The sequence below is a fragment of the Neopelma chrysocephalum genome, unplaced genomic scaffold, assembly GCF_003984885.1.
Source record: "Neopelma chrysocephalum unplaced genomic scaffold, ASM398488v2 Primary Assembly neopelma1_81, whole genome shotgun sequence".
NCBI lineage: Eukaryota > Metazoa > Chordata > Aves > Passeriformes > Pipridae > Neopelma > Neopelma chrysocephalum.
Window position 1 is genome coordinate 146,033 of NW_020897743.1, and position 27,640 is coordinate 173,672.

Sequence of the window (27,640 nt, forward strand, 5' to 3'; positions counted from 1 at the left end):
TCTGTTGCAAATAATTTTATTTTTCTGTCTCTCCAACTATTCTATGCAGCTTGGTTTTTTATGCCATTTTCAAATGGTGAAGAGAGATGAAGAGAACTTTTCCTGTAAATCCTTCTTATAGGAAGAAGCTTTAAGCAATCGTTGAATATTATTTGTCTCACACAGGTGACTTCCACCTACACAGGTGACCTCCATCCCTGCAACTCTGTGTTTAGCACAACAAACTGGGTGGATTGCATGATTTACTGACGAAAACTGATTATCGGAAATGTTGCTGTACCGTGTTTTCTCTGCAGAAATCCAAGGAAGCCCATGGTGAGATGGAGCTGTTTCTGGATGGGGCTTTTTTATGGGACGCGTTCTGTCAGGTCTGGCTGCTCTGACAGTGAAGATTAATTTTTTTCCCCTCCAAGAAGGGTTTTTGAGAGACTGGGAGCCAAAAATGCCCAGAGTTAGGACTAACATGCCCCTCATGCAGTTGGTCTTAGGGTTCACGAGGCTTTCCTTCAAGGAAGTATCCACAGGGGGAGCCTCTATTTGGCCATGTTGTTCCAAAGGGTGCGAATCTCCAGTGGGATCTCCCAGCTGGAAGCTGATGGACCAGGGAGGGGAGTCTGGGAGGTGGAGCATTTGCTCCTCCCTTTGCAGCCACCCACAGGGTGCGTGTGTGTCCAGCAGCATTCCCAACTACTCACCCGCTGGAGCCACCAACTGGGAGCAGCCAGAGGCTCCCAGGGAGATGGAGGAGCAGGGAGCAGCCGCTGTCCTGGCTGGGTCCTTGCTCTCCTGCCTTCTCCAGGCCCCCGAGGTGGGAGCCCTGCAGGAGCCGCTGCTGGAGGATGTGACCCTGGAGAACATCAGCTGGGCAGCTGAGGAGGCCCCGGGAAATGAGTCCTCAGAGCACACGTTCTTCTCCCTGGATTATCAGCACGTCCAGGTGCCCTTCGAGATCACCCTCTGGATCATGTTGGCATCCCTGGCCAAGATAGGTGAGGGCTGGACAGGGGGAGCAGGGATGGGATGGGGTGGGAAGGGGTGGCCTTGACTTCAGATCCTCTCCAACCTTGGAGCCTGAAACAATGTGTCCAGCCCATTAATGGGAAGTATTAATACTGTGTTTTGTATGTATAATTCTATCTATAACACTCTATAATTTTATATATTATATTATAGATTATTATATATTATATAATTCTATCGATAATATTTTATGTAATATATAATCTATTATATAATATTTTATATTTACAAAAAAATTTTAATATATATTATGTATACTGCTGTGTACATTACTGTACACATTATTTACTGTAATTAATTATTAATTATACAATAATATAATTATATAAATTATCTATTATAATACTACTATAATTCAATAATATAAATAAAATAATACATAGAAATAATATTACTAATATTACAATATATAATATAAAATGTATATTATATATTATCTATTATATATTTTTGTTATTTTTATATATTCATACAGTTATATTACATATATATGCATATATATGTATATATTTATATATATACACACATATATTTTTATATATATGTTATATATATATATATAATATATTCTTCATAGACCCATGTATTATATTATGTTTTTTATATATATTTCTGAGCGACTTCACCTTCACTGGGTACATTTATTTCTGCTGCTCCAAGCTGTAATTTGCTGATGGTGGGAGAACGGGGAACTCCCTGACCCAACGAGGTGAGACAACCCAATTTTTCTCTCTCCATCCCCTCCCAGGGTTCCATCTCTACAACAAGCTGCCTTCCGTGGTTCCCGAGAGCTGCTTGTTGATCTTCGTCGGGCTCATCATGGGGGGGATCATCTACGGCCTGAACGACAGGTCCCCCCCGGTGATGGACAGCGACATCTTCTTCCTCTACCTGCTGCCCCCCATCGTGCTGGACGCCGGGTACTTCATGCCCAGCCGCCCCTTCTTCGAGAACATCGGCACCATCCTGCTCTACGCCGTGGTGGGCACGATATGGAACGTGTTTGGGATCGGCTTCTCCCTCTATGGCATCTGCCAGGTGAGGGCCTTCCGGCTGCAGGATGTGTCGCTGCTCCACAACCTGCTCTTCGGGAGCCTCATCGCCGCCGTGGACCCCGTGGCCGTGCTGGCCGTGTTCGAGGAGATCCACGTCAACGAGAAGCTGCACATCCTGGTCTTTGGGGAGTCCCTCCTCAACGACGCTGTGACAGTGGTGAGGACCAGCCCGGTTTGGGGTGTTTAGCAGTCCTTTAATGTTTAAAGGAAGGGTGGGCTTGGGCCCGAGGGGTGGGGTGTGAGATCTCAGCCTGGAGAAAAGGAGGCTCAGGGGGGACCTTCTGTCTCTCTGCAATTCCCTGACAGGAGGGGGGAGACAGGGGAGGTGGGCTCTGCTCCCAGGGAACAAGGGCCAGGACAAGAGGAAACAGCCTTGAGCTGCGCCAGGAGAGGTTTAGATTGGATATCAGGGAAAATTTCTTCATGGAAAGAGTGGTCAAGCATAGGAACAGGCTGTTCTGGGCAGTGGTGCAGTCACCATCCCTGAAAGTGTTCAAAAACTGTGTGGATGTGGCACTTGATTAAATAGTTTAGTGGTGAACATGGTGGTGGTGCTGGTTGATGGTTGGACTTGGTGATCTTGGAGGTTTTTTCCAACCTTAAGGATTTTCTGATTTGCTGAGGGAAAAGACATCAACAGCCTCTTCTAGCAGAGGGCTCCAGGTCCAATTCCCTGTCCTGAGGTCCTGAGCAGCTTTCAGGTGAACACAGAAGCTTTCAGGTGAAGAGCTCTTTGTGTGTCTGGGGACAGGAACGCCCAGGAGTGCTATAGCAGGCTCCTGGTAGGACCCAGACCTCAGGGAAGGATGGTGACCCTGCACTGTCAGAAATCCCAGCAGTGTGTTTGGTGTCATGACCACGTGTGGCCACGTCTGGTGAACGTCTCACTAACACCCGTTTCTCTCTTTCATTCCCCCCCCCAAAGGTGCTCTACAAGCTCTTCCGGTCTTTCTGTGAGATGCCAACCATCAAAAGCGTGGATGTTTTTGCAGGAGTTGGGAAATTCTTTGTGGTTGGGCTGGGAGGGGTGTTGGTGGGGCTGAGTTTTGGGTTCACGGCCGCCTTCACCACGCGCTTCACCAAGGACATCCGCGTCATCGAGCCGCTCTTCGTCTTCCTCTACAGCTACCTGTCCTACCTCACCGCCGAGATGTTCCATCTCTCAGGAATTGTGGCGTGAGTTCCCGTCCAGGAAAAAAAATCTGTCCTGTCTGAAAATGTCCTTTCCCTGGCTGAAAAAATATCAGACAAAGTTTTCAACTCTGCTGAGTTCGAAATCTGTGTGTGCCGGCCATCGAAGCCCGTGGCAGAGCCCTCTCCAAGTGCAGCTCCATTTCCCAAATTACACGTCAAATTGCAAGTCACCAGCAATCCTGCTGGTGGATTTATGTAGGTTATTGAGGAATGTTTGTTTGAGCTCCATGGTTTTTGTCTGGAAAGCCTGGATGTTCAAGCAGTGAGAGTTTGAGTAGGTTTGGCAGAGCCAGAAGAGGCTTTCTTGGCTTCTTTAGTTATTTTCCGTGTGGCCCAGTCAAAACCAACATGGGAAGGGTTACAAGGGTTTAGTCAGATCCTTGGAAAGGTTTGGTCCTGTTTTACAGCACGTCTGCTCTCACATCCCCCTCCCCATCTGCACGTCCTGCCATCAGCACACCCTGGGTGGTGCTCCCAGAGGGTGCACAGCCCCTGCGGGCACAGAGCAGAGAGGGATGGGGTGGGAGCTGTGCATTCCCTATGGAGCTGAAGCCTGAAATATTCCTGCTCTTTGGGACCAGAGGGCTCTAATGGAAACTTCTGACTTGGCACCAGAAGCTCAGACACAGCTCATGGATCTGTCTGGGCTCCTGAGGGTCTCATCCAGCACCTCCCTGTCTCCAGTAATGTTGGAAATCTGACCAATTTCAGTCAAAGTTGTCAGAGATCACTCAATTAATTTATTTTTCTTTTTACTGGGTAGATCTTTCCATAAAATGAAGGATTTGGGGCCAGATCCTTCAGTTTTAAGAAACTACCTTTGTGCTTATCTTGTCATGCATTTCCCTGGTAGAGCAGGTGCTGAGATAAAAATTAGATATAATGACCCTAATGTTCACCAAAATCTCACCTCAGGAAGCAGAGAGAGATGAAAACCAGAGTGATCCAGCCCTCCTGGTTTCTGTAGGCTGAAATCTGTTGTGTTTGGTTCTCCCACCAAAACTGAGTCAGCTGGTGCTGAGGATCACAACCACCCCAAAGACTCTGAGCCTGCATCAGTAGCTGCAGTGTAAACAACTGTGCAGCTGAGAATAATGAAGATGAAAAGAAAATAATAAAATGAAGTGGGTTCTGAGCTCGGCACAGGAGGATCTGGGAGATCTATTTTAAAACTAATGATGTTGCTTTGGATATAAACCATTCCCGTGTCTTGCAGATTTTGTTTCCTCAGCTGGTTAATAGGAGCAATATTCGAGTGTTCCTGCAAACAATTCTAGCTCTGGGAATAGGTAGGAAAAGCCTATTTATAGGAGTGCAAGACAGAACAGTGAAATAAATATGCTGCATAATCATCGTGGAGCAGAAAACATTCAATCCTAATGGTGTCTCCTTCCATCAATCACAATCTGCTGTACCCATTATGGAACCCATTTGCTGTTCTTTTGAATAATGCATTTTTTCTAAAGCCAAACAATGGCAAAGGCAGCTGATTCCTGCCCTGTGCCCTTCTAATTGCCAAATTAGAAATGCCTCTCTTACATATCTGGAGTTCAAACAATTTGTCCCGTCGTGCCCGGGGAATACTGGATTATAAAAACCAGCTTTTGGCACTTTGTTTCACTGGAAAATAATTTGATTACCAAAAAAATCAATTCTGCATAGCCCAAAAAATATGAAAACTGTGAATGCAACCCAGTCTGGGAAACAGCTCTGCAAATGGGTTTTAGTTTGATTTTGTTTTTTTTCCTTTCTTTTTCCCTTTTTTTCCCTTGCCCTGGTGGCAATGTCCATCTTTGAGGCCCTGACAGATCAAGTTTATTCCCTCTCTGTGTCCCTGCTGTGACCCCATATCCATTCTCCAATAGGCATTCCCAAACCACAGCTCTGGAAGTCACTTGCCCATAAATACTTGTTGGATTTCTTAGCTTCTGGCTGGAACTGTTTTACCCACTATTTATTGAACCAGATACAGAAACTGAAGAATTTATTGGGTTTTTTTAGACTGTGGTTCAATCCCTGCTGCTCTTTCTGGCAAAGAGGGTCAGTCTAAATAGGATAAATCAAAACAGACCAGTTTTGGAATGTCTTTAAGTATTTGTACATTTTCTTAGGAGGTGAAAGATGTGAATTCAAACAACATTTGGTGAAAAAGGGATTTGAATCCTTGTCTCATGCTCAGGATCTCTTTCTACAGCAAAAGCATCACAACTTTACCATTTTTAATGCAATAAAAATGTGGATGCCTTACAAAATAGCCATGGAAATCAGATCTTGGAAATTTAGAGCCATTTTGTTATTGCTGCTACAATGTTTAGAATGAAATATTTTAGTCCAGGTTAAAATATATTAAAATGGAGCTTCAATGCTTCGAGCGCTCGATTGTTTTGACCTTCTAAGATTGCTGGCCTGAAAATGTATTGATTTGGAAAGCTGATGAATTAGACTAACCACATGTTCCCTGCAACTTGAAGAACCAATTATCCATGAAAAATTACGAGGCAATTGCAAGGTCAGAGTTTGGCAAAGTGAAAGAACCGAGACCAGTGTGTGGTGATGGGAAGGGTTGGGTGTCGTTACTTGTGGGTGTTGGTGTGTGCTCTGATCAAATGCAGCAGGTGATGAGGTTTTTATCTGTTCAAAACCAGATTCAGACAGTTTAGGCAACCTGTAAAGTATTTTATTTTCCTGGTGGTCCTCTTGATGTCCTTCATCTAGGAAGTGAGATGTCTGCAAACATCCAGGACTTGATAAAACGTATTTTTTTCATAAATGACAATGAGTTGATTTTCAGTGCTTAAGGAGAAAAAGTTATTGTTTGTTTTAACTTTCTCAGCATTATTGCCTGTGCCATGGGCATGAAGCGTTATGTGGAGGCCAACATCTCCCTGAAGTCCCACACCACAGTGAAATACTTCATGAAGATGTGGAGCAGCGTCAGCGACACCCTCATCTTCATCTTCCTTGGAGTTTCCACCATTGGAGAAAACCATGAGTGGAACTGGCCCTACATCTGCTTCACTGTCATTTTCTGCCTCGTTTGGAGAGCTCTAGGTAGGGCTAATTATGCATTTTATTTTTTAATGTGTATTATTGTTTATGAGAGTGAAAAATGTGGTTTAATTAAATAAGAAAATGCTCCTGCCCCTCCATCATCCTTTCCTGTTTGCTGTGCATGCGTGACTATCCCAGATGGGAATGCAAGACCTGAACTGGGACATCTCAGGCAATGCTTCCCTCATCCATCCTACTCAATTCCAAGTCTTTCATTGTACTGCAGTTTCCTGCTCTGGGCACTCACTGGTGTTAAATAGAAGTGCTCGTGACATTTTATCAATATCTGTCTTTGATCCCTCTTCCATTGCCGTGATCTCCTCTTCCATTTCAGTGCCTCTTTGGTCCCTTGTTATCCTCACAACAGGAGGGAAATTGCAGGTACTTTGGGATCAGAGATACGTGTTGTATTCTGCAAGGCAGAGATTGAAGGGATTTAATTAATAACAAGCTCGTGTACAGCAGCATCTTTCCATGAGAAACTGCAGGAACCTTCCAGCAGCTGTCCCTGGAGATGCTGATCTGCTTTACACAACAGCATCTACCCAGGTCACTGCTGGAGAGATGAGATCTGGGACCTAAAATGTGAGGATGCTTCTGCTCCTACTCAAGAACTTCAGGTCAGGGCTGAGAATGGCAGAACTGGGGAACTGCTGAGGTTGGCAGGGATCTCTGGAGATCATCTGGTCCAACAACCCCTGCCTGTGGTAGGGACTGTGTCCACATGGATTTTGAATATCTCCATGGATGGAGACTCCAGAGCCTCCCTTGGAAACCTGCTGGAGTGTTTGACCAACCTCAGAGAAATAAAGCCACCAGGATTTAGTGATAACAAGAAGAGAGAAAGGCATGAAAATAGTCTCCTGATGACTCTCTCAAGGCTTTCTTTAGCCCCAATTATAATGAAAACACAAATCCTGGTCCCAGAATTCCCTGAGATCCCATTTTCATGCATAGTAAATCACCAGAAAAATGGATACTTTGTGTTTCTGTCATCTCCAGTTGTATTTTGAGCTGATCTGGTGTTTGGAGAGGCTGAACCTCCCTTCCTGTCACAGTGTGCTGTCACCTAATGAGTGCACAGTGCCTGTCTCCTCATTTATGGATATTTTTATATATTAACTGTATTTATGAATATAACAGCACCCACTTTTGGCAGAGAATTTGAGAGCTAAAAGACATTCAACAGGATTTTGTTTACAAACCACTGAGTCAAACAGTGAACTCAAATTTGACAGACACTTCAGGAAATTGTATAAATAGGATGTGCCATGATTAGCAAGACAGGGCAGAATGGGGTTTATTAGCTGTTAATCCATGCCAAGGTTTGTTTTAATAACTGCACCATCCTTGGAAATGTGCTCATTAGTTATTTGTACATTCAAGTGTTTTATTACAATTGAGTGGTTTTCTCCTAAATTATTTGCTCAGATAAAAGGAGTTCTGAGCGAGTTTGACTTTTTTAGCTCAAAAATTCTTCATTACAAGACATAAGGAACATAATAATGCTACAAAAACACCCCAAAATTTCTCTCTAAGCCCTTCTGAGTGCAGCTCAAATTACGTGGAACATTATCAGGGAAGGTTCAGGCTGCAGCCAGGAGAGAAAACCCTCCTGCTGGTCAAAATCCCACTGGGAATTAAATAAGAACACACAAACCATGGCTGGACGTGGTCTGAATGGTCCCTGTCCTGCAGCACTTTCCTGGGGAGCTGTTGGGGAGCTGGGAGGGTGAGAACTGGGCAGGAGCTGCTCCAAGCTGGGCTGGGAAACTCCTGCCTTGGGGATAGTGGTGGAGATTGGACCTTGACCTTCTCAGAGCCATCCAGCAGCTCTAGATGAATTAATAAGTAATTAATGTTTGGATATTTAGGAAAAATTTCTTCACTGAGAGCTGGTCAGGCATTGGAACAGGCTGCCCAGGGAAGTGTGGAATTATCATCCCTGGAAGTGCTCAAAATACGTGTGGATGTGGCACTTGGGGACATGGGTTAGTGGTGGCCTTGGCAGTGCTGGGGGATCTGATGATCTTTGAGGGCTTTTCCAGCCTTAACAATTCTAGAATTCTGTGATTCTGGAGGTGCTGGAGGCACAGACCCAGAAATGGGAGGTACCACTGGAATTGTACTTGCAGGAACTGGGGGCTTTTGGGTGGGCAGGGCTGGGATTAGTGTGCAGACAGTACCCCAGTCCTTCACAGGACCCTCCCAGTGCTCCTAAATATTTGAGAAATGACTCTGCTGAAGTTTGGGGAGTTACTTTCATATGAGAAAGATCATCTAAAAAGGAAAATACAGCCACTGCAGGACAGCACCAGTATTACCCAAGCCCTGGGGAGATTGCTGCCTGCTCCTTCCCAAGGTGTATCTCCAGAAGAAAATCCACTTTGCTCAGAGTGATTAATTGTATGTCATCTCTTGCAGCAAGCTGGCCTTGAATTAGTTTAGGGCATGCTAATAATAATTTATGAGGAAGGATTAAATTAAGACAAAAGCTCAAGTAAATTTTGTTCCTTTAAATCATCAGCACTGCCTGAACTCTGCAATAGGTGCAGAAGTGATCCAAGGAATGCTTTATTTTATTTATTTGGTTTCAAAGAACCTTGATACTGAAGAACTGGTCTGAACACCAGCTCTGTGGAGCTCTGGAGATGGGGGAGGTGTTCCAAGGTTCAGTTAATTGAGTTATTCCCAAACATCCCTGGCTTTTGTTTTCTTCAAACAGGTCTGATGTGTACTCAGAGTTCAGATATTTTTAGCTGTAGGTGTGTGGGAAGATGTTTGATATGTACAAGTGCACTATTTTTATTTCTTTTACAGACCCCCTCTAGAAAAGCAACAGTGCTGTTGATACAGCTAATTCCTGACAAAATTCAGTGTCAGGCTGTGCCATCACTTCTCAAAATGGCCATTAATCTTTGGGAAATAAGATGTTTATCGCATCCATTGGTATGGAAATCACGGCTTCCTGATTTAAGGCCTGACTTTTTGTACCTTTCTGCATCTGTTTGTGTATTTGCAAATGGCTTTAAATCACAGCAATTGCTGTGTCACCTCACACAGCCTTAAATTCATCCTGTGTAAATCTTTGAGGGGAAGAAATAACATTAACACAGGTGGAATGTAGCTACTTATCCAAGCTGCTGCGGGGAAACTTCTGGAAGGAGGAGGGTAACTTGCAGCTGAATTGTTGCTGATGGTTTTCCTCGAGAGCATTTATAACCCAAGCAATTCAGTCACTTGCTGTCACTAATTAGAATAAATCAATATTTCCGGACTGTGGCCAGTCAATATTTGTAATCCCCTAAACCAGCAATATGTTGGGGATTAATTTTTATCTGGACAAATCAAATTTCAACCTGTTGGACCAGGCTGGAATTAAAATTCTCCAGTGGCACGTTGGTAACACACCCCCTGGGGCCCTGGGCAGTTCCTCCTGGTTGGTGTTTACCCATCCCAGGATATTTTACTGTGAAATAGAAGATGATGATGAGTTTTCTCCAGTTGTTCTGTTTGTTTGCTGTGCCTCAGTCTTCTCTCCTGCCTCTTCCAGGGGTTCTGGTGCTGACTTTCTTTGTGAACAGATTCCACGTGAACACCATCACCAGCAAGGATCAGTTCATCATCGCCTACGGGGGGCTCCGGGGGGCCATTTGCTTCTCTTTGGTTTTCTTGCTCCCTGAGTTTCACAGAAAGAAGCTCTTCATTGCAGCGACCACCGTCGTCATCCTCTTCACTGTGTTTGTGCAGGTAAAACTAACACTTTGAATGAATTCCGACTTGGGACCCCTCCAGGTGGACCATGGAGAAGGTTCCTCTCCCTCAGGTTGGGGTTGTAAGGAGTTCTGGGGCTCCAGGGCTGAGTCTGTAAGGAATTCTGGTACTCCGGGGCTCGGGAGGAGCAGCAGCAGCCTCGGCATTGCTGTGACATCTAGTGGTAAAACCATTCCTGCAGCCTTTGTGGGGGGAGGATCTTGGATGTCTCTTCTCTGCCCAGCAGAGTCTCCAAGGGCTTCTCTGAAATACATCTGGAAAAGGAGGGAAAATGGTTTCCACCACATTTAAAGAAGGATGTGGTGGGAAAATTGGGGTCCTCTCATCCTGAAGTGAGCAAGGCTGACGTTTATCCCAAAAATTAAGTGTGGGTCTCCATAGGGCTGAAGCAAGTGAGATAATGGGGGTCTGGGAAAGTTGCTGTGCAGAAAAACTCCCTGGGGGCTCCTGGTCAAGGACATGAGGTCCATGTGGAGCTGCTGACCTGGGTCTGCCCTTCTCCTGCCCTGGGATGGAGGGAACAGAGGGGTTTCTGGGGCTTTGGGAGATGGTGGCTCGTGGTGACAACTAACGAGTGGTTCTGTGGCTCAGCATCACCCTGAGAGCAAATTCCTTCTACTTGGGCTCACTGAAGCCCTCAGTGGGTGTGCTGGGCCCTTGGGCAATGTGGAGGGTTGAGGTTGACCCTCTGCTTCCCCACATCCACCTGAGCTCATCCTGAGCTGAAAAAGTGCTCGAGGAGGGGGACGTGCTGATGGGTTTTGAACTGGGACCCGCAGGTCAGGGGGCACAGCCTCAGCCTGAGAGGGGAGAGCAGGGGCCGGGGCTGGGGGCAGCAGCCTTAGATAGAGGTTGCCAAGTTTTAAGATGCAAATGTGGGTCAGGAATTGAAAAGCCCCGGTCACCAGGCACGTCCGCTCACGCAGAGACGCTCTTGAGCCTCACACAAAGGTTGTTCTAAGGCAGCAGCTCCTTTCTGCTGAGGCTTCGGGAAATCCTTCCCAGGACTGGGAAAAGGGCTTTTGTGTAAGCTCAGAGCTCAACTGGTGATGTCACCTCCTTGCAAAAGGGTGAGAGTTAAACAGGGTCTCCCCCGGGTACGTGTGGACGGGGCGACCCCTTGACCTTCAGCCATTCAGAGGGGATGTGGCGTCTGTAAAGCCAGGCTTTGCCAGGCTCCAGGTACCTGCAGAGCCAAGGGGAGCTGAGGCCACCACCAGAACAGGGGAGGAAAAAACCAGGAAACTTGCTCAAAAGCTGGGGAGGAAAGATATTGCTGCAGCTCAGCACAGGAAAGGTGGGGAAATGTAACAGGGGCAGGAATTCAGATGAACCTTCAGAAACCTGGGTTAAAGTCCATGGCACTGCTGCCAGATACATCGATGGATGCAGGATTGAGGAGTAAAAATCTTCAGTATCCCAGTGTTTTTCAGGGTGCACATCACTGGGGGTGGAAAGGACAAGAGAAACATTGGGTATGAAACAACTTCTGTGCATAGTGGACGTTCTTGTTGTTGTTTTGTGCAATGAATTTTCTTTACGTTCACAGTGATCTCAACACAGATTTGGTGGGGAGTATCTGTGTTAAAATAGGACAGGAACTAAGGGAGAGATGATTTGGGCCCTTCTAGGCTGGTTTGGGCCAGCAAAGCATCTTGTCAGAGCACAAACCCACTTCCTTCTATGATTCCCTCGGCAATCCTGACCACCCTGCTACAAAGGAAGGACAATCCTGTAAAATAGCTGGGCTTGTCCATCCATGGGTCTATCAGAGCACTGCACAACCCAGGAAGCTCCTCTCTCTTGGCCTCTCTAACCCAGTTGCACAAGGCTCTTCCCACAAAAAGCCTGGTTAATAATTTTGAGAAGGTTGACTGAGCAATTGTCAAATCCTCAGCGCTTCCAAGCAGGCTGGAGATGAGCCATGTAGACCAGGAAGCCCTCCAAGGAGCTGTGGGCTTGGCTGGAATGTCACAAAAAGCCCTCATTGTTCTGCCTCTCGCTGTGGTTTGAAATGAAATGCTGTGCTCTCCGTTTGAGGTTCACTCTCCCAACTCGGTGACCTGTGACCTCTTCCATGGAATTCTTAGCAAATATAAGAGTTGTGAAGAGGTGGGTGGGTTTGTTTGCTGCCCACGTTGCCCCTTTGGATGGCTGGAGGTGGAAAACGTTGTGTGGGCTGTGACAGAGCATCAGGTGCTGCCCTTGGTTGAGCTGTCCCTGGTGAGTGGAGGAGCATCACCAGGGACCTCCAGGTGTGCTGGGAGATGCCATGGGATTCCCACAATGGTCCCAAATGCTGCTTTATAAATGCAAACAACTGCAGCTGATTATCCAAGAGGACAAGCTGTGTAATTTCCACCTAATTTTTGTAATATCTGTTATTTCTGAATTTGTGAGTTCTGTGTTATTGACCCTGAATAGCAATGCATTTTTTATTGCTATTAGCTATTAAAATGACACATTAATTGTTCCTGCAATTAAAAATGTGTTCAACTCTCCTCTGTGCCAGCATTTGTGACATTCAGAAGTCATAAACATCAACTACTCCATCATTTTTGCTGTAAACATGTCCTAGAAAAGTCATTTCATACCGAAGCCAGACTAAGAAACACACCACGACAGCGTTTTAGAAGTTCTCTCACGAGGCTTAAAGGACATTAAAACTTTTCCCTTGACCCCTCCCACCAGGTGGATGCTTTGATTAGCAAACTTAGCCACTGGCTGGCCATCAGAGATCGTTGAGGTAATGAGCTGTGACACATAAAGCTCCAGAAGTGAGCAGACAGTTGCTGGCAGAGGCTCCACGCTGAGAAATCTCAGGGATTATCATCGTTTCAGGCATTTGAACTTTGATCATTCCAAGCCCCTCTCCATTTGGGAGGCCACAAGCAACGTCAGACCACAGGCTTGACCTTGGAATTATTAGTTGGCCTTCTGTGGGCTCTGAGCTGCCAAAGGAGGCGAGTGGAGCGTTCCCTCTGTGCCTCCCCCATCCCGAATTCTCCACGTGAGCTCCTGCTGACAGGCTGCTCCCAAGAGCAAACCCTGGGTTTGGTTTGCAGTTGGGAGAGCAGGTTCTAGTCTTGTTGAAGCTTTGCAGGTGATATCCTGCCACTAAAGCAGGGCAGATGAGAGGTGCTGGCTCAGACAGCAGAACAAGGCTCAGCCCCGTGCTGGCGGTTTTGTCCCATCAGGAACATTTGATGGGAAAAAAGGCTGATTTTTGTGTTTGTGGTTGTTTTGCAGGGAATGACCATCCGTCCTCTCGTTGACCTGTTGGCTGTCAAGAGGAAAAGGGAGAGTGCTCCCACAGTGGGAGAGCAGATCCACATCCGGGTAAGGATCAACATGAGGCCAGAGCTTTCTGATATCTTTGCTGATAGGATGGGCCTTCTAAAATGGGGGTGACTCCAGGGACCCTACAGATCTGCAGTTTGACCCAAATCCTCCTCAGGTCAGCCCCTTTGCAGGTTGGGAGTCCTGTGCAGCTTCCTAACCATGGGTTGATGTTTGTTTTGGAAGGGCAGCCACCAATCAGGCTGATGTTCCATCAGGTAATGCACAAACATGTTAGAAAAAGATGATCCCTTACCCAAAACTTTAAACTTCGACTTAACTCCAATTTTTCTGCTTCTCTGGAAAGAGAGATAGAAAGAAAATGAGACTTGGTTGCTTTCAGGGTTGGGATCTTCCGTGTGTTCTCCAGTCCCATCACCACCAATGGTTTGGATATTTTTGCAAAAAAATCAGAAAAGGGAGGATGAGGTTGGGGTGGAGGAAACCTCTGAAGTGCCCCATCCCTGGGGTTGTTCCAGGCCAGGTTGGGTGGGGTTTGGAGCAACCTGGTCTAGGGGAAGGTGTCCCTGTCCATGTCACGGGGTGGAATGAGGTGATCTTTAATGTCCCATTCAACCCAAACCATTCCACGATTCTAAATCCATAAACTAAAGTTGGGATTTCAGGATTTCAGTCACTTTGTTCTCACCACCCAAACATTGGTATTTCTAGTCATAGAGGACTCCAGAGGGAGGCTCAGCTCCAGGAGGTCAAGGGATTCCACACATCCAGCTGATGCTTTGCATTTGCATCTGCATCCCATGCACAGTTAGGATATTTCTGAATCCAGTTGTTCAATCCCAGTCACATTTCTGTGGGTTTGGCTCCTTCAGGAATATTATTGTCATTGTCTTCTTTAGAAATAAAGCCATTAGGGCTGAGGACATTTACAAAACCTGTTTGGCACCCTCACAATGAGGTTGTTCTGCAGGGCTTTGTCTGAGGTGAACAGAACAGCTCGAGAGGCTGAAGAGTATTTTCCTACCGTGAACAGAGGAGAGTTTCTTCTTTTGTTGCTGTGTGAATAGTAAATCATCCCTGGGAATGTGTTTATTAGGAGATGGGAGCTGAAAATGGCTGTGTACCAATTAAGTTGAGAAGGTAATAATGCAGATAGTTGGAAATCAGGGATGCAGAAGCCAGGATAGCTTTCTTCCTCAAATTTATTTCTCCATCTGGATGGTCAGGACACTGTTCCTCACAGGAATGATGATCAGTGTGTGTGGGTTTAATTTCTTAGAACTGTAGAATGGGGCAGATGGGAAGGGACCTTAAAGCTCATCTCATCCCACCCCCTTCCATGGGCAGGGACACCTTCCACTAGCCCAGGTTGCTCCAAGCCCCATCCAGCCTGGCCTTGGACACTTCCAGGGATGGGGCACTCCAGTGGTTTTGGAGGTCCTCAGAACAGGCAGCTGCCAATGTGAGCACACTAAACCCCCACCAGGCTGCAGGGCTGAGGGAGCCACTCTGAAATTTTCTGTCTCTGACCCAAGAAAAAATAATTAAAGAAACAATTAGAGCTGGAGGAAGCTCCAGGGTCATCAGTACCTGCGTGGGGAGGGGCAGCAGAGAAGAGCCCTCTCCCTGTTCTGAGATGCCAGTAGGAGGGAAAACAATTTGGGAAACTACAAAGATTTAACTTCTAGGTGAAAAAATCAACCTGTCTGGGATTTTTAATATAATTTTGATATTTTAAACAATAATAAAAACCTCTGTATGAGGCACAATATGGCCAGTGATTATTGGGAAGTGTCTGGGGGAAGGCAGTATTTAGTATTCAAGACAAAACATCATTTACGAGTTATCTACATTGATATCCTGATTCCCTAAGTCAGACTGTCCTCCAAAACCCCAACAGGAGCATTTCCTGCTTCTCAAGGCCCAGTGGGCAGGACATGTGAGCCCTCAGCCATCCTGCACAATCAGGTGCAGGTTCATGTCCCTCAGCATTTATTCTCTGCTTGCCCAGACCTTAAAGCAAACCACTTACTGTACTCCAGAACCAACAGATCCATGTGGATGACTGGATGGGGAAGTATCCCAAACCCCCTCTCTTTGTTTCCCAGCTCCATATTCCGAGCTGGAAGCATCTCCTGTGCTGTGTGTGGCTCTTGCTGTTTGCTGGCTGGGTTCATCCCCGGGGTACAGCCAAATCCTCTCTTCTCTTTAGTTCTTGGATCATCTGCTGGCTGGCATTGAAGATATATCTGGACACTGGGGACAGTATTACTGGAAAGACAAGTAAGGATGTGCCAAAAAGACAACTGTGGACATGTGTAGAAAAAAAAGGAGCCTGGTTTCTATTCCCAGAGTTTCTGCTGTGGGCAGCTGAGCCTTGTTCATCCTTGTGCCACAAGAGAGCTGACACAGGGGCAGCTTTTCCTTGTCCAAGGTGGCTCCAGGTTCTTGGAACGCTTCCCTGCTTGCAGACACCTCTGGTACATCACCCTAAAAAGATCCTTTTTCCTCTCCTGTGTTGTTTGTCCCTTCTTATCCAAAGGAATCTGCTGGCAGTGGAATGGCCACGACACACAGCCCATCCCCGCCCGTGCCCTTCTGCCTGTCTGGCCAGGTGGGAGCTGAGCTTCCCAGACCAGGCTTGGCAATTAACATTAAAACATTAAAAATTAACATTAAAAATATGAGTTTGCAGCATTGCTTGTTGTGGACTGAAATTACAGAGGATCTCTAGAGATTTCTGTATCCAAGTGCTCCATTTTCATTAAATTCCGGTAGTGTGTACATTTTAAAATTTTTAAAAACCACTGTGAGATTTAAAAAAACCCCACCAAACACAAATAACATAAAATATACTAATAGCAATCTACCAGGTTTAAGTCCTTGGCTGTGCAGACACAGATGCAGCTGGTAGATTTTATTTTATTTTGGGATGCCCATGCTTGGAAGTGCCACTAGAGGGTATGGGAATCACTGCTACTGAGGAGCATCCTGGCTCCTTTAGAGATACCGATTTTAGAGGTCTTTTTCAACCTAAATGATTCTATGATTTGAGCTGAAAGCAAGAAAAAATGGCTCAAAAGGGAGTCTGAAAGTGTTTAAATCTGGGGCTGCTGCATGTGCTTGTAGGACTTACAGTGGAGTTCATGCTAAATTTGGCATTTTGGGGAGTTTTTATTGTATTTTGGAAAGTTTAAATATTTTGGCTCAGGTACTGGAGTGCAGAAATAATTAGGGATAGACCTTTTGGACCATTGATTTCTGGATAGAAAGTGATGGGATATAATGTAACATAATGGAATATGGGACAGCTGTGGGCTGTGAACCTGCTGCCTTGCTCAGGTCTGGTTCGGTGCTGAGGAGTCCTGGAGCAGACTAAGGCCCACCTTGCTTTGTCCTCAACCAGATTAGAATATTTCAACAGCAAATACCTGCAGAAGATCCTGCTCAGGGAGTATGACCAGCCCAAGTCCAGCATCGTGCTGCTCTACGAGAAGCTGGAGAGGAAACACGCCATCGAGCTGGCAGAGGCTGGGCAGCTGGGCCACGGGCCTGCCCACCCCTCCCTGCTGTGAGTAAACCCTCTTAGACCTCCTAAATCTCTTGAAGGTCAGTGGGTGGGTGTTACAAATGAAGGGCTGGATGGGCATCTGCTGACATCGGTGACGTGGAGCCTCACCCGAGTGATGTGGAAACGGTGCTCTGAGGAAAAGGCTCTTGCCCAATTTTTGAGGGTTTTGCACCATGAGGTGTCCTGGAGGAACCACTAGTGAGACAGCAGGGATGAGTGTCTGAGTGCCAGAATGGGCACTTCGCCCCTCACAGATGGTTCTGCTCTGCCACAGCTCTTCTATCCACCCAGGAGCACAATGACAGCACAGCTCTGATGCAAATACTGAATTCCCCCTCTGCAAGGATGAGCTGTTGGTCACACTGGCTGTGGTGGGGATCCCAAAGGGCTGCTGGGGGTACTGGGATTTGGGGATGCACTGGTTGTGTCCCTTCTAAAATGAGGGGTCCTGGTTTTCTTTGCAGCAGCAACGACAGGACTGTCAGAACAGACCAAAAACTGGAGGATACTCAGAATCCTGATGTCCTGGATAATATGCAGGAAATTTTGGCGAGGAACCTGTACCGGATCAGGAGAACGGTATAACTTTTCCCTCCCTCTGTATTTTAACTGTCCAACAGCACAAGTTACCTCAGTTATCTGAGCAGCCTGAGCAGATGTTATGAATGTTTCCATAATTACCCATGATGTCTCTTTGTGAGCAGAGAATAGTTGGCTGTGTGGAGCCAGATCCAGTTTCCAAGTCAGTGGCACATTTCTGTTTGCACATGACAGCTTTTGAAAGGTTCACCCAGTCAGCCTATAATTTCCCGGAGTATTTTCGGCATCAGTACCCGGCAGCAGAAAGGAGAAAGGAGGAGCACATGGAACTTCAGGCACATCCAGCAGCAGCTCCTGGTTACTGACAGGGCAGAGCAGGGGTGGGTTATCCTCACACTGCACTTTTTCCCATGGAAGAGGACACAGTGAGTGAGCTGTGAGTGAGAATTGATGTGCAGAGGTTTCAAAGCCGCCCGGCAGTTTTGCCATGGAACTGGTACAACTGGTGAAAGAGCACAAACCCCACTCTCTGTTTACAGAGCCACTCGGGGATCATGGCTGGGGTTTTGCACAGCACCAGGGCTGTGCATGGTAATTGCTGTTCACATGGAGCCTTATCCTTAAAATCCACCTAAGCCTTTGTTTTACGGATTACACACGGAATGTGGAGTCCTTGGGGATGGGGATGGTGCTGGCACTCAGCACAGGGGGATCAGCCACTCCCTCCTGTCCCTCTGCTGAGCCGAGGGAAGCAAGGAAATAAGGCTGGGAGGAAACCTATAGACGTGGTGAAGGGGATGAGGATAAAGGCACAGCTCCTGTTTACACCTACTCCTGCCCAAATCCGGCCTCGCCCCTTGTAGTGACAGAGTTATCCCAACTCCCACGGATGTTAGTGGGAGATCTCACTTTGGAATTTACGGTTCCTGTTGTTTGCATGATCTATACAGGAAGGTGGGGCTGATCTAAGATGTTGTAGGGTTGGACAGAGGGGCTGGGGCTGAAGGTGCCTCGAGCAGAGTCGTTGCACTCGTTCCACGTGTTACCTGGACTATCAGAGCTGTATCTCAGCCTTGTCATTCAGTGATTTCTTGGGTGATCTCACCTCAAAAAAGCAGAGTTTGGAGCCCCTTCTCCCCTCTGTGGTTTCCCTCCCTCCTCACCTCTCATGGATCAGCTTATCCCCATAAATAGGCGGGATGGTTACAGGGGTGAAGGCGGTGAAGTGAGGGCTGGGATGGTCCCACATCCAACTCCTCTCTGGTGCCTCGTGCAGGGCCCGGCGTACAACAGGCACACCCTGCCCGGCGAGTCCGAGCCCTCGGAACATGCCAAGGAGATCCTGATCCTCCGGCACAAGAGCCTCCTCGTGGAAGTGAGCGGGAGCGACGCGGGCAGCTCCAGGAAGGAGGTAAGAGGGAGCAGGAATAAGCAGGGATCATGCACAGCCTGCTTTCCCTGGGCAGATGTAGCTACAACCTCTTTATTGCTGAGGGTATTTCCTTTAAAAGACAAATCCTGGTACCTTAAACTAAAAAATAAAGGGTATCTTAATCCCAAATCACGTTCCAGTGAGCAGGAAATACTGAAGCAAAAGAACCCAACCCAACTCATGCCAAACCAAGGAACCATCCTGAGCACAGCCCCATCCACTGCCTTGTGGACACAGCCTTCCATGCTAGGAAGGTTATTTACTGAGCAAATATTATTAATTGGGCTTCACTCTGTACGTTCCAAGGTCTGTTCTTCCCATGTTTTCTGGGCGATTTCATCAAAGACAGGAATTTGGTTACCCCATTGTCAGTGGTGCAGGTGGACTGTAAATATCTGAAACCGTTTGGTGGTTCCCCACTCCCCAACTCTTTCGAAAGGACTGCAGCATTTTTGAGAGCTTTCTTATTTATTCTGGAGGTGGGTTTTTGTTTTTAAAAGCAGCTACAGTTCTGGGCAGAAAATAGAGGGAAGTTTTGCTCACTGGATTCCTGGGAGAACCAAAACTTTTTCCAGTTTACTGCTGGCACAGTTGGTTCATGTTCTGCATCAGAGGAGAAACAAGGTGAATACAATGTCTGTGCTGAAGACTTTTCCTGACTGCTTTGGAAGTCAGTGAGAGAAGCTGGGCCAGTTTCCTCATGGAAAGACAAAATAGTCCAGGGATGGTGCAAGAGGAGCAGGTTTGGTCTTTTCAGTTCCTCCCGTCCTGTGTTACTCCTGTTCTAGAGGAAAAGCCTTTAACCCCTGCCAGATTCTGCTCCCAAACCTCCAGGTCAGCAGCACGGTAGAATCATGGAATATCCTGAGTTAGAAGGGACCCACAGGGACCATCAAAGTCCAACTCCTGGCCCTTCACAGGACAGCTCCAAGAATCCCACCATGTACCTGAGAGTGTTGTCCAAACACTTCGTGAGCCCTGTCAGGCTTGGTGCTTGCAGTAATTGCTGAGCCATCCCTAAATTTCACCCACTTCTCCAAATTTTAGGTTCTGATGGCTGGAGCACTGTCCAAGTGTGAACTGTGACCTCTAACCTGGGCAGCAAGGCTCCATCATGGAGGAGAAAAATGACCTTTGAAAAAGAAATAGATTACCTTTCAGGGCTGTCATGGGCTTTCTTCCAGTCCATTTTCCTTGTGGAAATGCCAGTCATGGAGTAGCCCACCGAGGACAGCAGCAATGCCCCAAAAGCTGCTGCTTCTCAGCCCTTCATTCACAGAAAGGTGCTCCAGCTCTTGCAAACAACTTAAAAGCTTTAATTTGATCATTTACATGCTGATTGGTACTTACAATTCAAAATAGATAGGCAAGAACATGGCATGTTCCTGTAGAACATTTGGTATAATTAAACTTCAAAAGAGCAACATCAAACTCCGGCTGATTTTCAGCACAACGTTCCTGCTTTAAGGATATTTGATTGTTAACCCTTGTGCTCCTGCTTTCCCCTTTGCTGCTGCACGAGGTGGCAAATTTAGGAGCTTTGGGAAGGCTGTTTCTCCTGTTCCTTTGTATTCTTACATCTGGGCTTTTGGGGAAGAGAATATTTTTATGGAATTGCAAAGGCAGTAGAACTCACTGTCTCTGACTCATGGATGGTGTTTGATGCCCTGTGAGGGTGGAAAATGCCCTGTGGGTCGTGGAAAATGCCAATTTGATTGAAAGGAACCTTAAGGACCATCCAGTTCCACCCCCTCCATGGACAGGGACACCTTCCACTAGACCAGGTTGCTCCAAGCCCTGTCCAACCTGGCCTTGAAGAGAGAGAGATACTAAATGTTGGGAGCTGATCCCAGTGACACCTGCAAGGTGTGACTCTAAGCCAAGAACCATCCAGCTGTGCCCAAAATAAGCCAGGCCTATTTTGTGACATCAGCAGCTTATCTGGTAATTTTTAGGAATATCTGCCTTGCTTTGCTGTGAATAGAAATAGGGCAATGCCCCAAAGTGATAAGAAAATGTTCTAACGGAGCCCTGGAATATTAACATGGTATTAATTTTATATATAAAATATTATATAATATTAAGGAGGGTGGGTGAACGCTGCTACTTCCTGCTGTAGGAGGACAGATTGCAGAATTTATCAGCAGAAAGAAGGAACACTGTACTAAAAAGTAGATTTTAGCCCATTATAAGCAGCTCCATACTTTAAATTTTTGGGCAAAAAAGCAGCTACTTATATTTAGTTTCATGCCAAGTTGACAAGAAAATGGCATTTTCCTGATTAAAAAAAAAAGAGATGAAGGAAAAATGAAGGTAGTTAATGTTTGAGATTTTTCTGATTGTCAGACATTCCATCTTCTGTAATCCCAAAGGGGAAGGCTTTGGCCTTCCAGGTTTTGAGTCAGCAAGAAAAAACTGGCTGCTGTCACTCCACACGTGTTTCTATTCTGCATCTCACCACGAGATGGAAGCATTACAACTGTGTTTGCACATCCAACTGGAAATGCAGGGATGGGGAAGGAACTTCCAGCAAAGGGCCACTGAAACCCCTCTGGGGCTGGTGAAACTCCTGCAGTTCTGTTGCCAGTCTGTTGGAGAAAGCTTTGGTGATGCATCCAGTCTGTTAAGTGCTGGGAGCTGAGGGAATAATTAAAGAATCCTTTTGGTTCAGTAGAAACCCTGTTTTTTCTGCTTGCTGAGTGTCTACATATATATTTTTCTTTCTTAATGTAGCTGGTTAGTGCTTTGCTATTAAAGATGAAGGTGGTGTAGCTTGGATTCATCTCATGATTTATCAGGTGCTGGTTGGTCTTTCCCCCCCCCTTGTGTCAGTCACCACAAAACAAGGGATGGGTGGAACAGCTTCCTTCTGTAGGTCTGTGGCTTCCCCGGGCTGGGGAGGAGCCAAATTCCTCTTGTCTCATGGACAATCCATCTCCTTCCACAGGAGAAACCAGTGCCCAGGCCAGGATGAACACCAGGCTTCAGCCAGGATGGCCTGGGATTGGAACTGGATGATCTTAAGGGTCCCTTCCAACCCAAAGCATTCTGTGACTATGAATCACCTCTCCTGGGTGCCTTTAGGGGTCTCCTGCACTTTAGGTGTCTACCTGGGCTTTGGCAGTAGTGAGAGGGGGTTCTTAGGCTGCCTTTGGAGCCCCTGCCAAGGAGAGTTTGGAGAGCAAACCGGGAAAAAGCCGAGAGAAGCAGCAAGAAAAGAACAGTCCTCATCCCCCCGGAGCCAGCGGCGCAGGTTAAATGATTTACGCCAGGCAGAAAAACCTTGGCAGGAGTTCGGGGTGACTTCAGAGCTGAACTGTAGCCCAGAGGATTAACTCCAAGACTATCTATTTCCAGCAGAAAGTTCGCCTTCCTCCGCCTCGGGACAAAATTCCTGCCGAAGGCTGCCGCTTCCTGGAGCCGCGCATCCCGCCGGCTCCCACCGCCGCCCGCGTTTGGGGCTCGCCTTATTTTCGGCAGGGCTCCAGCACAGCCTAGGCTGGCAGGGCGGGGGCCGAGACCCAGGATAGCCTTTATTTCCCGCTGAGCACCAGCAAATCCCTGCACCTGTAGCCAGGCAACTTCGGCCTCTTTTCTTCTGCCAAAACACGGGTGCGCTCCCCCAGAAGGAGCCGATGCGGAGCTGCCTGTGAGCCGTGTGCGTAAATGACACACCGCCTTCGGTAATTATGCCCGAGCCCTTTCATGGAGCAGGCTCCGAGAATGTTAAATGCCCCTGGGAATGGCTTTCCAGGGAGCCGGGAAGGCATTGTTATTAAAATGGTCCATAAAAGGGAGAACAAGGGCTGGAGGGCAGCGGTCCTCGTTAGGGGAGGGAGGAGAACGAACCGAAACAAAACAGCGAACCAGGCTGGGAGGTGTCCAGAGTTATTTTGGCAGTCTGGGCTGCTGGATCGAAGTGCCAAATCGCAGCTGCGTGAGAGACTTATTCCCAGTTCACGGCGGCACCGAACAATCCAGGCAGCATTGTGCTACCTGATTTGGATTTTTTTTTTAGTTCTATTTGTTTTGTCCTGGAGGGTGGAGATTAGCACTGGAGTGAAAGGCCAGGGAGCTCGTTAGTGCAGCTCGTTACCTGCCTCCTTGGCCCGCAGCCAAGGTGGGGAACAGCCAAGGTGTGAGAAACAGCCACATCCTGGGGACAGCTTTGCTTTCCCTGCCCCAGCCTCCCAGCTCCAGGGCTGCTCCTTCCCATCCTCCCAACCACTCCTGGAGAGCCCAGACCTCTTCCACCAACTCAAAACAAATCAGTGTCTGTAAATGTTTCCTGCCATCCATTCAGTCTATTTTTAGCAATACTTCTTTTTTATTTGTTTGTTTGCTTTGGTTTGGTTTTTTTTTCATGGCAGAAGTTAAACAAATGGGAGTGGAATCCTTGGAGATTGCAAATGCTTGTTTATGAGGCGGGAGTGTGCTTCCCAGACTTGTAGCCACCTCCATAAATGCACTAAAGCCCTTCTCTCCCTCAGTCCCAGAAGGACGATTCCTGCTCGGCACAAGGTGATCCCACCCCCCAGCTCAAGCTCTGCCGCTCCTTCACTGGTAAGTTGGGGGGGCCTGGGGGTGATTCCCTGCCCTCCCTGTCCCCTCCTCCATGTGGGATGACCCAGCAGGTTCAGGGACGATGTGTGGACAAAGTGGGGCTTTGTAGATGAGCATCATGAATGAGTAAGAAGAACCTTCCCAGCCTTCTCAGCCCAACCCGAGATCAGTGGGAATAGTTTGGGTGGGAAGGGATCTTTCAGGGCTATCTAATCCAACCCCTCTGCCATGAACAGGGACATCTCCCACTAGATCAGGTTGCCTCATCCAGCTATTTTAATCCACAGCTCACTATGAATATTTAAATGATGTTCTTTCTGAAGAGCAAAGTGATCAAAACCAATGTTTCTGGGTAGGCTTTTGGTCACCCCAGGGAAAATGTGAGCACCGTGGCCCCTGAGACAGCCTGGTGACAGGACTGAAGGAGACTGTAACCCTTCCAGGGTGGTTACATGTACATCCCTCTCCCTCCCCAAATCACTTAATGTGGCAAGGTGACGTTCCAGGTGCTCCTGCACCTTCTAAAACTCTTCTAAGGTGGTCGCTGATGGGAATTTTTGTTTTGTAGAGTTGCAGGTGGGGACTGACAAAGAATGATGATATTGATCCAGATATGTAATGTATTTCAAAGTATAAACCAGGGGTTAAATTATCGGGTTTTTTTGGTTTTTCTTCTATTGAAACACTGATCTTTGGTTTTATAACTGAGAAGTGATCCTTGGGGTGGAACAGCTCATCCCCAGTGAGCACATGGCCACCTTAGTAGCTCCTGGGATTTCCTCATTCCTGTTGACCCACAAAGATGAATGTTTCTCATCCAAGTTGGTGGTTTTTCTCTTCCCACAGTGGGGAACACGGAAAAGGTCCGGGAAGTGAAGGAGAACCGGTCGAAGTCCGTGTGTGTCATCCCCCCAGCACAGCCCGGCGGGACCTGGGGAGAGGGGAAAGACCTGAGGAAGGGGCTGAGTGTGGAGATCTACAGGCACCAGTGATGCTCTGCCTTCCCACCAGGGTCTGGCTCCTCCTTGGACGGCTGCTCTACGTGTAGATAATGTAAATAAAGTGAATATTGGAAGGCACAGCATGGACAGGGCGGAATATCCGGAGTGGCTTGCACGGAAACTTGGTCTTGTTGCCCAACACTGGATTTTTTTCCCAGGGAAAAGATGCCAAACTGAGCATTAGCAATGCAAGGGAGTGGCTGAGAGAGAATTTCTAAGGAATTTCTAGGAAAAATGAGCCTGTTCAGACTGGGAAAACTGCTGAAACTGCCTAAAACTGCAAGGAAGGTGTTTTAATGAGGTGGGATATCAGATCTTCTCATTAGGTGGCAGGGACAGACTAAACAGCAAAGAGAATTTAGGTCATAGGTTGGGAAAAACTTGATAATCTCAAAGAAGGTTTTATTAGGGGGTGGAGGAAAGAGAGCAGAAACAGCAAAAGATCTCTTCTGCTCCTCGGGAACTGATGGATCCTGGCTAGGAACATTCATCATGGGAAGCCCAAAGGTAAATGACAATTAAATAAGGTGTTGTGTCTTATCAGAGGGGCTATCCCACACCTAGACACAGTTCTTCTGATGAAAACTTGCCACAGCTGCATTAAAAGGCAATGAGAAGAAGAAATGTATTCTTGCTGATCTTTAAAAATTGATGTAAGAGTGGTTCACCTCAAAAAGTAAAGTGAAGAAGCTCCAAATCCAGTGGTGATACCAGGAGATGAGTGTGCCAGCCCTTAAATGGATGGGAAAGTCTTCTGACATGGTTGGTTGGTTGGTGGCAGCAAGGCTGTAAAGGTGCTCTAAGATGATCTTTGCTGCCCCAGCTGGGAGCTGGGGGGTCAGAGGGGGTTTGAAAGTGTTTTCTTAAAACAGAGAGGGACCCAAACCCTCCCTGCTCTGGAGCACTTCTGCCAGGGGAGGTGTGACCCCTCTGCACAGCACACACAGGGAGTTCCCGAGGAAGACAGAAATCCCCACATTTGGGTAATTTTCTTTGAAATTCCAGGTAAGTTCAAGCCTTTGAATTCTTGCCCTCAGCTGAACCCAACAGGGCAAGTTTTAGCTTTGAATCAAGTTTTCTTTCTCTTCTCCTTCCTCTGCATTGAAAGATCCAAGAGTATTTAATATGAAGCAAATTTTAATTTGAAACGAAATTGAAAGGAACTGTAGGAATTCACATACTTCATGATATTTTTGGGCTTCCTCCTGTGTACAGAAATGCTCCATGAGGAGACCACTGCCTGGTCCACCTGGGCTTTCATTTTAAATTAGAGACATAAAACACGTTTGCTTTGCAATGAGCAGGGGTCTCATTGTCACCTGAACAAGCTCTTTTACAGTGTCCTGCCATAAACTGAGGGAGTTCCTGGTGACTTGAAGGCCACTCCTCACTGCCCCATCCCTGGAAATTCACCTTATTGCAAAGGAAAATTGGCCCTTTTAGGCTTATATTGCATTTTATGTGTGTATATACATAGATGTACATATTTATTGATTTTAGTATAACTTCATTGCCATCTTCAGTTACTTTATTAAAATTTGGGTTTGTTTCCCAGTTTAATCCACCTTGAATGGGAACCATGTGGATTTGGCTGTGCTTTGTCTAGAAAACTGTCCATCTTCAATATGTTGTAATATACAATACATATGACATAATATATAACATATATGAATATGGTGAGGTGTACTATGGTTTTATTTCAATTAAATGTGTTGTGTTATGAGCTCATCTCAGAGTTATTACCTCCTTGTACTTCCAATATGCTCATGAGGGTGTCACTGGGGCTCATTCAACTCTGCCTCGTTCAACCCTTGGCCAGTGATCACAAGGGGACAAGGGAGGAAAGGGGTTGAGATGAGGAAGAAAAATGGGCTGTTCATTGGCAAAGGAAACAAAATACTGAGTCTGAAGGTCCTCAGCTCTCTGGGGTTGAAATGTCCCTGTTCACCTGCAGTTCCATGTCCTCAGTGTTTAAAGTTTCTCCTTAAATTCTGCACAGTAAATGCCTAGAGAAGGATTTACTCAGCTGGGTCATTTTTATTCTGTAGATTGAGAGCTAAAAGGAAGATAAATCAAGTTGCTTGTCTGGGAATCTTCAGTCAGGGACAGAAACTGTGAATCCCGTGACTAATTCTTGCCCGGGTTTTGTTTGGTGTTTTTTTTTGTTGTTTCATTTTGGTTTTGTGGTTTTGCTTCTCAGCTGTCTTGTTTTTGTCTGGAATACCTGGATGTCTGAACCATCTTTGTCTTGTAAAGCATCCATCATAATTCTGAGCATCAGGTACTTAAATAATGAGCTTTTCCCAACTGAGTTTCCCATCATGTAAAATCAGCTTTCTGCAATATCATTATGGGCTAGTGAGGACCTTATCAAACAATGGCTGTTTTGGAATTTTGTAATACTGTTGTAGGCAACAGTTGGGAAAAATGAGGATGCTGCCAGAAAATGGAACTGAAATCTGATGTGGAAAAAAGGAAAAAAAATTCCTTGCATTTTTTCAGAATTATACATTTTTATCTCACTTCAGCACAGCAGGAGACATTTTGATGGCAGGATCTCCCAGGTTCTGGCAATTCCAGGTGTTGTGGCTCGTGGCTGTGGAAGTTGCTCCATCCAGCCCCACATTCCCATGCACTGGCTGGATCCTGCACATCCCAGCCCATCATTCCCTTCCAGCCCCACTTTGCAGTGCTGGGTCCATAAATACCCCTCTGCTGCATTAACCATTTGCTTGATCTGCAGAGAAGACAATATTCCCTGCAGCACATACTTTTCCAATGAGTCACTCTGCCCCAAATTTAACCTTCTGGATGCTCTGGAGTTTTTCTTAAAATTTCTTTACAAAATATAAAAGCCCAGCTAAAGCTTTCATGAAGCATTTTCCAGCTGCTCAGTGGCCAAGCCCTCTGACTACTTTGTATTTCAGCCCAGAATACCTTTGATAATCTTTGCCAGTATCCAGTGTTGGTGGTCTTAAAATTCTACAACCGAGTGGAAAACTGTTAAATGCTCAGGCTTCAGAGCGTGCCTAATTAATTCTTTCCAGGGTTTTAGTCCTTTAAAAAGTGTTGAAAACACGGATTCAGTGTATCATTGAATATTGCATGGTTCTGTGGAAATAAATTGCATCAGTTTGAT

At 46.5% G+C, this 27,640-nt stretch overlaps 1 protein-coding gene across 1 annotated transcript; it reads left to right on the forward strand.

Moving 5' to 3' along the window:
* The first annotated feature begins 739 nt into the window (after window positions 1-739).
* Window positions 740-26,171, forward strand: LOC113970972 (sodium/hydrogen exchanger 2-like). Its single transcript, XM_027690416.1, has 12 exons — window positions 740-989; window positions 1,769-2,232; window positions 3,001-3,251; window positions 6,103-6,320; window positions 9,874-10,070; window positions 13,344-13,433; window positions 15,607-15,677; window positions 16,801-16,965; window positions 17,430-17,544; window positions 18,782-18,916; window positions 23,434-23,500; window positions 24,347-26,171. The coding sequence occupies exons 1-12, from the start codon at window positions 740-742 to the stop codon at window positions 24,490-24,492; spliced, it is 2,169 nt and encodes a 722-aa protein (XP_027546217.1). The 3' UTR covers window positions 24,493-26,171.
* The last annotated feature ends 1,469 nt before the right edge of the window (window positions 26,172-27,640 follow it).